Below are 14,062 nucleotides of genomic sequence, written 5' to 3'. Positions count from 1 at the left end.
ACTTTAACTGTCCAAGACAGTTAAACCAGAAGAGTTATTTTCCAAAATTACGCTGCAGTCCCCTGATACATTTACATTTTTATTAATTTTGCCACACTAATGGTGTGATGTAATAGAGGCAATTGCAGCGGAACGTGAAATGGATTGGGACAGCTCCTGACCTGAAGAATTTACAAAGTCGTGTGCCTAGATAACACAAGTTGGTGAATGGGGACTTAAGGGAAAATTAAAATGACAGTCTCAGAAATAGGCATTTGCATACTTGACCTAAACTTCTGGTATTTACATTTTCTATTTATCAGTCTTTTTCAGGCTTATCTGCAGCAGTGGCACATGAGAAACAGGGCTGTAAAAATGGAACAGAATTTTTAGTAGGGTTATTAGAGACCAAGAAATCCACATTTCTCAGCCCCCAAGATGGGATTGCACATACAAAATCATGTTGCCTGATTTGCACTCGGGTTTCCTGAGGAGATTGCTTGGAAGTGTTTATCTGCTAAGCTTCTGCAGGCATAGCTCCGTGGAATGGGCAGCTGGCAGCAGAGCCTTTCAGTGACCACAGCATTGGCAAAAGTAATTCCTGTCACCTAGTGGAAGAGAAGCCAGCTCTCCCCTCCTCCCATGGTGAGCACTTAGTGTATTCCAGACACTGATCCTCAAGCCATGGAGATTTTGGAGAATTGGGATGGGGTTGGAGCTTGCTGCCTCTTGCACAGGCCTGGTGTCGTCCTGTACAGCACTGCAAGGGAAGGCTGAAAAATTGAAATGCAAACTGAAGCCTTCACTCTAGAAAACATGACCCATCAACCCTCAAAAGCTTCCTCTGTCTAGGACACAGCTCTCACCTTCATGGTTGTAGGAGAGCTGGGGGTGGGAACATGCATGTGGAATATATAAAGCAAGAGCTGTTGCATTTCACTTGTAACACATTTTAATTATCACCTGTGAATGCTTGCTTAAAACTTTCATGTAGCACGCTGCAGCAAAGGAGTAAGCCTGTTCTTATGAGTGCCTCCTTGTAGAAATGGGAGATTTTGCCTAGTTTTTCCCCTCACTCAGTAGTGTTTTCAGTTTATTTTAGGAATGTGAAAATGTGGGCAACTGATTTTAGGAGTAACCTGTAAAAAATAATGCAAATAATTCTAATGTAGGAGCGTGATGATTCTTTCTGCCTCCTAGTTTGTTTGCAGCAAACATGTTACAAGTGAGCAGGTGGGAGGGGGAGTTTGAAATATATGGGGATGGATTTTTAGAGTTTGCAGCTGACGTGGATTAAAAATTCTTAGAACATTTCATCCATGAAAGGCAATTAGTTTTGTTTTATGAATATGAAAAGCACGTAGCTTGTAAGTACTGGAGTGAAGTCCCAAGTGAGTTATTAGGACTTGCTTTACTCATGTAGTACAAAATTGGCCATCAAGAGCTGATAGATTTCAAATATAGCTCACTGACACACTGATCATCCATAACTTTCCATAAAGTCATTTTTTTTGGGCTCACCTGTAATTACTGGATGTTGTTGAAGTCCTGAATGGGGCAGATAGTCACAGATCAGGACACCTCCTTGCTCTTGATGGTTATTATAGCATGTTATGCTGCTGGGATATAGAATTGTGATACCTCTCTGCATGCTTTCCTTACTTTCAGCTGCCCCTTTCTCTGAGATTCGTAAGTTAAGGCTGATAAAATGAATGGAGTCTGCTCTTTTCTTTTAGCAGTTGGTTTTTCTGGCATTAGGAAAAATTAATGCAGTCATTGGTTTTGGATTATTGGGGTTGTCTGTATGAGTAGTTCTCAGCCACTAATGGGTGCTTGGAAAATGATGGTTTTTTTGAGCTTCTTTGTTTGTTTGGGGGGTTTTTTGGAGAGCCAAAACTGTTAAGAAATTTGGTATTTCTAGAGTTAACCAACAGATGTTACTCATCCAGTATGTCAGTGCTTTAATACCTGAGATTCTCAGTGAAGGAACTGGTAGCCCAAGTTAAGAAAAATGACGTAGACCCTCCAATGGTCCAAATTCCATGGAGAAACTAAAACGGGATGAAAACTCTTCGGCAAGTGGTGGGCTACAATCTAAGTTCTGGCTATGGAAATGACTAAATGTTGATGATTTTGTTATAAAACACTGGCTGCTGGACAGTGTTCAAAGGAGAAGGAGATTTGGGTACCCATCCTGATGCACTGGCCTGTTTAAACAACACCATGCTGATAAATTCTCCCACACAGAATCATACAGACACGTCTCAGCAGTCGCAGTTAAATTTAGAAAAGGCAAATCTGAAGGAGACCATTTCATCACCCAGGAGATTTTAATTTATCCTTTCATGCCTCTCATCCAGAGAAGAAAGATGGACACTCAGAGTGGGATGATATTAAACTACTGGAAGTGTTGCCTAATAGATCACAGATGTCTGTGAAGTGGCAAGTCATCATCCCCCGACACAGCAGGACGAGGGGACACTGTCACGAGATGTGACATGTCATAAAGGATCATTGATTTCTTGCTCCCCTACTGTAAATCAAACATCTCCATTCAAATCCATTAAAATCCATTAATACAGGGCGCAGATTTTAAAATGGCTTTGACATTTCTGATTGAAGGCTTGGGCGTATCGATTCCTGACGCGAGCAGGTCCCTGTTTGTCAATCGTAAAGTAGCACCATCATCTGAAAATCGTGGGTTGGCAGCGAGGTGGGAATCTAGCCAAGGTCACTGCTAAAAGAGATGAGGAAACGTGCAGTGAAGGCTGAATTTTGGGGGAAAGTGCCTCTGAATCATGCAAATGGCTTGATGAGCTGGGAGCTGCTTGTGTATGACCTCGCTCTGAAGGACGGCTATTTACAGTACATGGGTCAACATGTGAGCTCTGATGAGTGTCAGGGCATGGGAGGAAGGTGTTTTTCTGTGCTTTGTTTCTAAAGCTGTGTAGAATGGAGAAGTCAGATGGATTTCACTGTGTTTTAAAGAAGCAGTAGTGTCTCTCTGCCATCTGTTTTGGAAGACAGCAACTCACATACACATGTCATTCAGTGGAGTTTGCTGTCAGCAGCAACAATTTCTGCTGATGGGAGAACTTCAGGGAGAAGATTCATAACAAAAGTCTTTATTGTATAGAAACACACCGTTCTGCTTGGGATCCAGCTTCCAAATGCTTTTAAAGACTGTGATTAAACTACCATTTATGCCTGAGATGAGAGACATCTGAGTGCAGAAGCTGCCTGGACCAGGTTCTCCTGCCAGGCCTTTTTTTGTGCAATACAATTGCAGATGGGAAGGTCCAGTTGGTTTTACACCCTGCAAATGTATCAAGACCTTTGAGATGTGATAAATTAAGTGAACCATGCTGATATGTTCCCTTGAGTGCTCTGATATTATTATAGGGTTTTCTGTTTTTGTTTTCTTTTTGTTCAGGTGAAGCTCTGATTTGAGCACGAAAGAAGAGTTTTCTTTGTTGTACAGCTGTTAATATTTGTTTAGTATGTATTAATCCATTCACCTTGCTTCTGAAACTGCAGTGCAGCTATGCTCAGTTAATCACCTGGAGTTTCCTGCACCTGAGAGGCTGAATTTGTGGGAGATGATGGGTGATGTTTTTTCTGCAGCATATCTAAATCACAAGAATGTTGTAGCATGACTGTGAGTACCGTGAGGTCCTTAAAAAGGCACTGTAATTGCGTACTATATATTCATGATTGCAGGTATGTGTGATCTGGAAAGCAGGTTGGAGGAAGTTTGGCATTTGGGTGGCACCTTCAAAAAGAAGAAAACCTGGAAGTTAATTGGAGAAAATGACAGTTCCCAGTTTACTGCTGTGCCTTCCAACAGCACTCGAGCTAAATACTCATTAGGATTGCATGTATGCATGTCCACAGTGTCTCGTTATTTTATTTTAACATAGACTCTGCAGCCATTGCCAGCTATTCATTTATTCACCACCAGAAACTTCAGCAAAACAATTAACAGAGGATAAATGACTCGATCCTAAAGAGTTTCAGTGTGAGCATAGCTAAAAAACCAAGTGAAAAATCACAGTGCTCATGACAAGTGGACGGCCAGTGCTGCAGCAGTCCAACCCAAATCACGTTTTCTGTAGAGCTTTGCCGTTCAGATTGAGCCCGTTTGTTCTAGCTGACTGGCTTTTTCCTTGGAAGTGTGAAGCTCAGCACTTTCAGAACAGTGTGAAATAAGGAATGTAGAAAAAGGACTTGGAGCAGTGAGGTGGCTAATTGAAAAATGCTCTTGGAGCTGTGCGCTCTAACAAAGAAGCTGGCAGGGTTTTATGAGTAAGTCACTCCAGAGTTGAGTTTTGATCTTGAATTTTGAATGAGTCACATTTATATTTTAATAGGAGCGTTTTGATAAAAAGGAACAATCCTCCTGTTGGTTACCATAATGTCTAAGTGGCCGTGACTGTCTTTTTAAAAGCAAATATAGAAAAACAAGAATAGACTGTTGGGTCCAGGAGTATCCAAGTGTGTTATTTGAGTGTCTGTCTCCCATGTGTGATGCCTTGAACTCAGCAGCTTTGTGGGTACTGGGGGTCTTTGGTCTTATCTTCATTTTCCTTGGACAGCTGAAATATGTTTCCTTGGCCTCTTTATGGTCTTTTCCTGGATCTTATTGATGGTGCTGCAGGGGGGTCATTGATGAATTATTGAATCCTAGAGAGACAACTGCAGTCACAAAATGTAATGGTGCTTTAAAGTGTAAAACAGTTCTATAGGCTACAGCTCAGAGATGTAATTGTCCCGCTCGTTTGAGCAATCTTGTCTGGTTTGCATTGCCTTGTAAAACTATTGCTATTTTCCTGAAAGCCCAGTCTGTAAAAGCATTTTTCTTTTACCCTCAGCTGATGCCCCTCACTTCTGAGAGAGCAACACTGCATTGAAGGGAGGGGGGGCAGCAGGATGGAAGCAAAAACCTGGTGATACAGTGGCTTCTTCTGATCCCTGTAATGCAGAGTGAAATATAACATATCTGACTGTTTGATTCACTAATTTCAGTGATGGAGCACCGCTGGGAGGCAGGTGGACTGTTAAGAGACAAGACAAAGATCTAAGATCTGCAATCTTATGAACTTCCAAGCAAAAAGGGAAAAAGAAAAACAACCACAAACCCCAAGATGTTTTATGCTATTTGAACACCAAACACTGTTGGAGGGAAGGGGAGAATTTTGGACTTGGATCTTTCTTGGGTTTGGATCTCTCTAACATGATGCACTGGTGTGCATGTTTCTTGCATAAATAGAAGGTGATTTTTGTGTGTAATAGAAAAATGTGTGAATTGAGAGTCTCTGAAGCAACATCTGGAGAAGACCCAAGGGAGAAAAACTGTGAGTTCTCTGAACAAAAAGATCTGTTCATTCATGAGATTCTGATATTCAAACAGAAAACAGCAGTTGTGCTGTTTCCATTTAATGTTATTTCTAGCAAGTGCTATATTTAATTTTCCCTTTTGCCTTTTCTCCCAAGACCATTCTACAGCACCATAAAGACTTATTGGTACTTATAGATGGACTTTTGGAGAGATTTTTACCTTGCTCCTGTCATCATTCAGGCTGGAATAGCTGCTCTCAGTGCTTCCAGCAGCCAGAATTCCAGTCTCAGCTGTATAAACATGCACATGGAGCAGTAGTTTGCATTGAAGAGAGCAGAGAGGAGCTTCTTCAGGACAACCAGTGTTGGTGTTTCTCTGTGAGGTCACTTTTGACCTGATTTCAGGATGGGTGATAAAAGTTCTTCTGTTTTCTTCCTGTTTTTAGAAGCTAATTTCTGCCCTGCCCTGTGCAATCTGTGATTGTACAGGAATTTCTGACCTGATTTCCTTGTGGTGACATTTCAGGTCGGAGCAGGTTGTTTGGGCAGAGGCTTGGCTGGGGGTGTGTGCATCGAGACTGTTTGTACTGGGAACTTTACACTGCTGAACCCTCAGAGTGCTGTAACTCATACAGGATTTCAGTGTGAGCAGGGAAATGCTGATATTGCCATTTGGCAGAGCGTGGAAATGTGGCCACAAGAGTTGGATCTCAGAGGGAAGGTGTGAATGGAAAAAATAGCATGATTTATTCCCCTTTTCCTGTAGCAGACTACAGATAAGCTGATGCTGTGTGTGCATATGCAGTGCCCAAGGTCTGCTGTGTGTCAGGCATGGAGTGCCAGATTGTCTTTCTTCCCACCAGAACATTTATGCTTTAATTTGGGACACGTGGTGGGAACTGATAGCATCTTGTTTCAGAGAGAGACTTTCTGATAATCTCACTGCTGGTATCGTGTCTCTGTGTGAGACACAAACCCGGCGTTATCCCAGCGCTCAGAGCTGCTCCCGAGTCAGGAGCTGTGCAAGGAGCCCTTGGCACCAGGCTGGGAGCTGCCAGCCCTTCTGTGATGCAATTAAACTATGCCATAAACTCTTCAGGTCAGGGCAAACTCCTCCTCATCACCTTCCCTCTTATAATTTCTTACTGCACCCTGGAATCCTTTGGTCACATTCCAGAGTCCGTGTGTGAAGGAACTGGTGCCATTTCAATGCCTTTTAATGAGCATGAAAGAGGTCAAGGAACTGATTACTCTTTCAAATGGGATTTGCACAATTTCCCTGCCATTCCTTTGTTCTGTGATAGTTTCCAAAATCTGTTTAATCTTGTCAGTCATAACTGGGTGCTATTTGAGGAGGAACCTTCCAAAATGTCCATGAAATGCTGTACAGGTTATTGGGTATTTTTAATTTACTGTGTTTTGGCTATGTTGGGTAGGGATTCTTTCTGTTTCACTAGAAATCCAGAACTACAACCTGCTGTGTTTTGGTTCTAGAAGTACTCTGCAGGCTTTCAATTTGTTGCAGCACAATACTGCTCTTCAGGTAAATCCCACCCAAACCTTCTCTGCAGCCAGTGAACTCCTTTGTACAGCTGAGAGAGCACTGCAGCAGCAAATCTGGGTCACACACCCTACAAAGGACACACAACTCCAGATGACAAGTGCTTGTGTGCTCTCTGTTGCTGAAGAAGAGACTAAAATTAGCTTCTGACTCTAACTTGAATTAAAAATTACCCAAGGGGAAAAAAAAATAATTCTCAAGAAGGCAACTGTTATGTCTTAAACCCACACAGTCTCAGCTGTCTATGCAGAAATGCAAAAATAAAAAGGTAGTAACCATGTTTTTTGGGAGAAAGGGGATTTTGTTTTCCCTGGAGTGTCTCTGGAAGGGAATATGACCAAGGTTATCGGGGACCACAGATGAGCATTCCAGTGGTAACCTCTGTACAGTGCTGCAGCAGCATTTCTTGGCAAAATATCACAAGTTTTACCTGTGGAGTGCTGCCATATCCACATTTTGTCAAAATAAACCTTAACTGTGAGTTTTACAAGACCAGTGAGTGAATTGGCTGCCAGCACAACTTTGTGCAGGATCAGCATTTTCCAAAATCATATATAAAAAGTGATTATAGCAGACCAGAGAGTCTGAACATTGCTAAGTTGCTGCCTGATGCCAAATGCTGTCAAGAACACAAAAATTCATTAATATAGTTTAAGATTAAGGAAACAAATCATGTGCCCAGCTTCAGGAATACTCTCTGTTTAAGGCATAATCTCTTATTTTGGAGCATTAGGCTTGTAAATCCTTTGCAGCTCTGGGGATCACCTTCTCTAGCAGATCAGATGTAGTGATTTTTTTTTTTTTTTTGTATCTCTGAATGTTAAGGTTTTTTTTCTAATGTTAAATAAAATATTTTCCTAAGCAATAAGGACTATATGGAGGTGAAGGCAGTTGACATTCTATAGCAATAAAACCTTATGTAGACTGTAAGAATGAAAAGCAACTAATAGAAGTGATTCTTACAAGTAGCTTTGCACAAAGATAAATTCTTGTATCCTAGAAAACATTTAACAGCTCTGCCTGTGCTGTAAACACACTAAATTAAAAACACTCAGTAATCTGCCCAGTATTTATTGGACATTATGGATGCTGTGCATCTCTCAAGCATAAAGAATTTTCATTGACCAAAGTGAACTTTAGTATGAGGTGATGACAGCAAAAAAAGATCCAGCTGGGAGATTTTCAGCCTCCATTCCCTCCCTAGTGGGTACCTTGTAGTGCTGCTTCTCAGAATGAGAAGTGAGGGCTGTTACAAATGTTCTCCTGTTCCATATAGAATAATCTCCTTTTCCATGATGTCCTCTCCCTTCTGTTCAGCTCTCTCTTCTGGAATTGTGCATATCTGCCTCAAACTTCTGTAGTTGCTGTCTTTGGTGGAGCTGCTTTAACCACAATTTTGGTGTAGACAAGTCCCTGAAACTTGAATTACCCAGGCACAGTCTTTCTCCAAATAATGTCCCATAATTATGGCCTGTGGGCATTTGTATCCTCAGTCACAGTGATGGAAATATTAACAGGAAAAAACCAGTGTTGATAAACAAAAAGAGATGTGTGAAGTCCTTGGAGCCTGGTCTTTCCAAACAAAATCTGCTTTATTCTGGGGGACAGATTGGGGTTAGATGTATACAGAAGGATAGTTGGAGAAGATGGTACCTGTGGTTTTGTTTCTGCTTTGAAATGTTTAAAAGTGGATTTGCCTCTTTGCCTTCCAGCACTGGATGCCAGGGATCTGTAGAAAAACCCAGACTAATTTAGAGAAGGTCATGCTTGGCTCGAAGGGCCCCTTTTTAGATCTTTCTAGTGACAGGCTTTACGTTCAACTTGACATTATTCCTGACTGTGGGTAGCAGATAGGATTTGAATGCTGCAAGTCAGGAGTGTGAAAAATTCCAGGGATGTTCCAGGCACTGCTAGACAGAACTATATTGATTTAGGAGGAAATCCCAAGGAGGAAATAGTTCTTGTCAACTGATTACTACAAGTTATGGTTATGCTACTCTTGCAGATGTCTATAAATTAAACTGCCAACAGTTGACATCTGCCACTGTCACAGTGCTGTAGGTCATCCTTCCCTGGGAATTGAGTGATGCCAGAGTGACTTAACCTGCCACAGAAATAGTGAGGGAAGATTTGGGAGGAAGGCAGAGCTTGGGAGGTGTGTACAGAGCCCCAGCATGGAGAGGGACATAGCATGGGACAGATATCATGATATCATGACCTGAACTGTTATGTGCTAAATATTTTCATGTGTTGGTGGATCTTTTCATGCTGAAATTCCTTGAATTCTGTCTCCAGGTTGCTATGTTTCCTCCCTTAATTCATGGGGAGGTATTATCTACTGAAACAGGGAGGAGGTCATGTTGGTTTGGGGGGATATTTTCCTAGCTCATAACTTGCCAGCAGTACAGCATCTGAAGAGTTTAAATTGGAATTAGCTGACATTTTCCTACTCTCCCAGGAATTCAGGAGTCTTTGAAGAACAGCCCATCTATGTGGGCTGGAGGGATAATTGATTCTGTCTGGAAACCTCTATGCTGATCCCTAAAACCAGGATGGAAGGATTGACATTGTTTACTGTCTGCAGGGATTTGTTTTTTTCTGTTTCTGAATAGTTTCAGCTCAGAGTAACTGAAGATGGATTGAGGTATAGACCTAACCAGGAAGATGTGAAAAGATTTATTTTTCTTTACTTTACAGAAAAGGCCACAGATGGCTCTTTGCAGAGTGAAGACTGGACACTTAACATGGAGATCTGTGACATTATCAACGAGACAGAAGAAGGGTATGTGCTATTTCAGCAGACTTGGAAAGGTCCCTGAACACAATCTTCCTCCAGTTGTACTCAGCATGTGAGGAGGTGCAGCAAGGCTTGGGGCAGATGCTCATGGTTTGAATGCAGTTTGCAGATCAGTTGCTTGGTTTTCCTGCTCCTTAGACCTCTCCTGCTGTCAGAAAATACTGTATGATGCAGTACCTGTAGGATTCAGGACAAGAGGAAATGACCTCAAGTTGTGCTGGGAGAGAAACTTATTTAAATGACATATTAGGAAAAAATTCTTCACTGAAAGGGTGGTCAGGCACTGGGTCAGGCTGCCCAGGGAAGTGGTGGAACCACCATTCCTGGAAGCACTCAAAATCCATGTGGATGTGACATTTTGGGATGTAATATAGTGGTGGGCTTAGTGCTGAGTTAATGGTTGGAATGGATTATCTAAGAGGGCCTTTCCAACCCAAATTATTCTGTGATACTTTCTGTGGTCAATCTCTGCTTGGGAGGGCTGGCATGAAAAACTTCTAGGAGACGTGCTACCTTTGTTTTGCAGCAGTTGTATCTCTGCAATGCCTTCAATTTCAGCTATTTGTGTAGACAGCTTTTCTGACACACCTTCTTTAGCACCAGAAAGCATTCCTGCTTGAAGTCTGCAAGAGAAGTGATCACTGCTCTTATTTCCTAAGCTTGTCAGAATGGCTGTCAGTCTTTCCTGCCTAATCAACAGCCCAGATTTTTGGAAACTTGGGGCATTCCTCCAGTCTTGACTTCTGTGATGCCTTGTCTCCTCACATATTTCTCCATGACCCTGGTTTGGTTGTAGTCAGATGATCTGAAGTTAACCCACATGCTTATGTCCAGCTGGAAATGGCAAAAGAGTCATTTTCCCACAGTTGATGGGATGTGAAAAGCCTGTCTGAGCTGTCTGTTAAAATGGTGTGTTTCTCCTTCAGGCCCAAGGATGCCATTCGAGCGCTGAAGAAGAGGCTGAATGGAAATAAAAATTACAGAGAGGTCATGCTGGCACTGACGGTGAGTGGGGGCAGGCTGGAATGCCTCAAAGGGCAGAACCCTTTTGTCATTTTCCTCTTCCTGGCACTCTCTTGAATGTACACACTATTTCCTTTAACAGCCACTGCTCTGCCCTTTTCTTCTCTCCAATTGCCTCCTCACTTCCTTGGGGAGAGCTGCTGGAAGCTTTGCATAGCAGTTTTCTGACTCAATTGATTTCTGCTTCTTTTCGTGGCTTTTATTCATCCCAAGCACCGACTGAGGAAAGTTAAAGTGGCTCAAATGGATCTGTTACTCTTAGAGGTTTTCCTTTCTACTCTCATTTCCCTGTGTCCAACCATTCCTCCACTCCAAGGCAACAGCTGTGGGCATATCTGCAAGTGAGGATGATGAACTTGCCATATTTTCGGCTTCATAAGTAGCTGATGCACAATTTCCCTTGTGAATGAATCTCTGTAGGAGACAACACATTAATTTATGCTGATCTAATTTCGCTCAATAAAGTGTAAATTATATTCTGTGCATTTAGGCAGCACTGCTAAGGTGTGGGATAATTTAGCAGTGACCTTTCCTGCTGATGGCTTTAGCTGGAGGTGTCCAGGCAGCTCTCCTGAGTGGGGTGCTGGGCTGGCTCTGGCAGTAACTAGATGGAGTTATCCTGCTGTGGGAAGGTGATCTGTACGATTCTTTCACAGAGCTCTTGTTGCATCTCCCTGACGAGGCGTAACCGTACTTTCTGTCTTCTTGCCATTTCCTATCCTGGATTGTCATTTTGACAGATTACCAAAGTCCAAACCATGAGATTATCCATTGTGCAGGAAAGAGCAAAATCCATCAGGAATGAGCCCGTGTCATCATGGCTGATGAAAGCAGCTGAAGGAGGAGAGTAATTACAGACTCCTCGGTACAGAGTCGCAGTGGTTATTAGGCAAGGCTGTAAGGAGAAGTGACGTGTTGGATTTATCTCCATGCTAATCATGTTCTTCAGAGAGAAATCAACAGCTGTTCTTCCATGGCAGTTGAATGGCAAGTGGAAGGTGCCTCCAGCTAGGTTGCAGGGGGAAAATGTGTCAAAGTATAACCTGTCAGAGCATTCACAGGGGAGTGTTTTGAATGAGTGAAGATCATTCACCTGAATTCCCAACTCTAAAACATGGCTTATAGCTCAGAGCAACTGGGTCCAGCTGTGTTCCAGGCACACAGAAAATGGTGGAGTGGCACAGCACGATAATATCTCACTGTGACAGGATGTCCTCTGTCTTACCTGCTCCTGATGTGCTGCTGTGTACTTGGCTGTTCAGCTGCACCAGCTGAAAAGTTCTGCTTTGAAGATGAAGAAACTTTCTATTTCTTTACCTTGGAAACAGGAAAGGTAGATCACAAAAATGCCCAATATGCTGTCAGTGGGTGAGGTACAGCTGAATGTGTAGAGAAGTTTTTTGGCAAAACTGGGGAAGAAGAGAGGTAGTAAAAGTGTAGTCTTCTCTCCATCTTCTCACCCTCCCATCAAAAAATCTAAAATAAATTAAAAAAACAGGTGCTGTGTATGTGATCAAGCTTTGCTCCAGCAATGAATGTTGGGTTTTTTTGTGTGTGTAGGTGTTGGAGACCTGTGTGAAGAACTGTGGCCATCGCTTCCATGTCTTGGTGGCAAACCGTGACTTCATCGATGGCGTTCTGGTGAAAATCATCTCACCCAAGAACAACCCCCCCACTATAGTACAGGATAAAGTCCTAGCACTGATTCAGGTACACAGCTTGTCTCTGCTTCCATATGTTGCTGCCTGAAATAAGGACTGTCTGCTTCAATGCTACGCATCACTAAACACGCTGTCATCGTTAAAAATGTGGCAAGGTTTTTATATATAAACTCAAACAATATATCCAGATGGGTGGGAAAAAGCAGACATGTACACACACAGATATTTTATCCAGGGAGAACTGTCTGGATTGTAGTTAGAGAGGTACCACTGTAAAACAGGAGGATTTAATAAAAGGTAAATGGATGCTTTTGCAATTGAACAGTCATATCTAGAGGCTGGAGGCTTGCCTCAGTGATGAGCTTGTCATCCGAGGCCAGGAGATTTCAGAGGATTGTGCTTTTGGTGTCAGCTGCAGAACACTTGCCTTTCTGTGTCTGTTTCCCTGACCGGAAAATGGAGCTGTTTCCCTCCATTAGAAAGCATTCTGCATTCCTTTCAAAGAAAAGTAAATGACCATATAGGAATTAAAATGGTTTTGGTGTCTTTTCTCTGGTTATTGTGCAGTAAAAGCGCGCTGTCAGATCCTTGCCTGCAGTGGGAAGTTCAGACATGGGCCTGTCTGCCACTTCTCCTTCTGTGCAGCACAACAATAAACAGCCATGTTAATTCCACAAACCATTAGCCACACATGAGGAAACACTGGTGCCTGCCTGGAGGAAATCTGACAATTATAGGAAGCTTTATCACTAAGCTTCCACAGGCTACTGCGTACACCAGAGACTAAAAGACACTGCGTATTTAAAATGATATAAACCTGCTGCAGTGTTCCTTGTATTTACAAATGCACAGCATCATTTGCCAGATATACTTCTGATTTTTATGGCAAATCATGCACTTGGATTTCTGCAGCTTTATTTCTTACTTGGATACAGGGATAGGGCATCCTTAGAGCATGAGAATGTAAATAAGTGATTTTCATCCAGGAGATGGGTAGGGTGGTGGAATTAGTGGGCATGGTGTCGGGGTCTGTGGGGTCTCATTATTTCTGCTTTATGATTTTATGGCCTTTTTTTAAATTAGCACAAAATTAATGAAATTATTGAAAGCAATTCTTGTGCATCTGACAGAGCCCTCAGGTTTCTGCCTGCTCTGGTGGGAGAGCAGATGCATGCAGTGACCAGGAGATGAGGTTAAAAACTGTCCCATAAAGACAAACTGGGTGTGTTTCCATGTTGTTTTAGGGAATGTTGGTTTTGCTGTGCTCTGGCTTTAAATGGATTCCCAGTCGTGAATGCAGCTAAGATGGGAGTGTTTGTAACATAATCAGAAAGCCACAGTCATTGCCTCAGTGTATTAAACAGCTTTATCTGAGGAGACTTAGTGCAATAGAGCTAAAAGCCTCACTCTGGGTACTAAATGCTTTTTGATATAAAAAGCCTGAAAATGATGAAGGTTGCCTGTGGGTGGGTTCTGTTCGTGTCTCTTTAGCTGGAGGTGGTAGGGGACTTTGTTTTCCAGATTGCCTGACAAGTTTGGGAGAGTGATTGCAGTCACTCATCCCTATGGACACACACCCCAAAATACTTTGTGACAGCTTCACTCAGCTTAGGCTGTGCTCCCTGGGGTTGGAGTTAACTTTATCCCAGAGGGCTGATCTCAGCTTTGCTCCACCAACATTGCATTTATCCCTTTCTCTACCCA

At 42.5% G+C, this 14,062-nt stretch overlaps 1 protein-coding gene across 3 annotated transcripts in view; it reads left to right on the top strand.

Annotated features, from left to right (window-relative positions):
- The window catches only part of TOM1L2 (target of myb1 like 2 membrane trafficking protein), a 56,447-nt gene that overhangs the window by 9,405 nt on the left and 32,980 nt on the right, over positions 1-14,062 (top strand). For all 3 annotated transcript variants that reach the window (XM_015643074.2, XM_015643073.2, XM_015643075.1), the window contains exons 2-4: positions 9,575-9,659; positions 10,601-10,679; positions 12,258-12,407. In XM_015643074.2, the coding sequence (XP_015498560.1) occupies positions 9,575-9,659; positions 10,601-10,679; positions 12,258-12,407 (314 nt within the window). The remainder of the gene's footprint in view (positions 1-9,574; positions 9,660-10,600; positions 10,680-12,257; positions 12,408-14,062) is intronic.

The sequence above is a fragment of the Parus major genome, chromosome 14 (genome assembly GCF_001522545.3).
Source record: "Parus major isolate Abel chromosome 14, Parus_major1.1, whole genome shotgun sequence".
Lineage (NCBI taxonomy): Eukaryota > Metazoa > Chordata > Aves > Passeriformes > Paridae > Parus > Parus major.
This window is presented reverse-complemented; position numbering and strand designations above follow the sequence as displayed.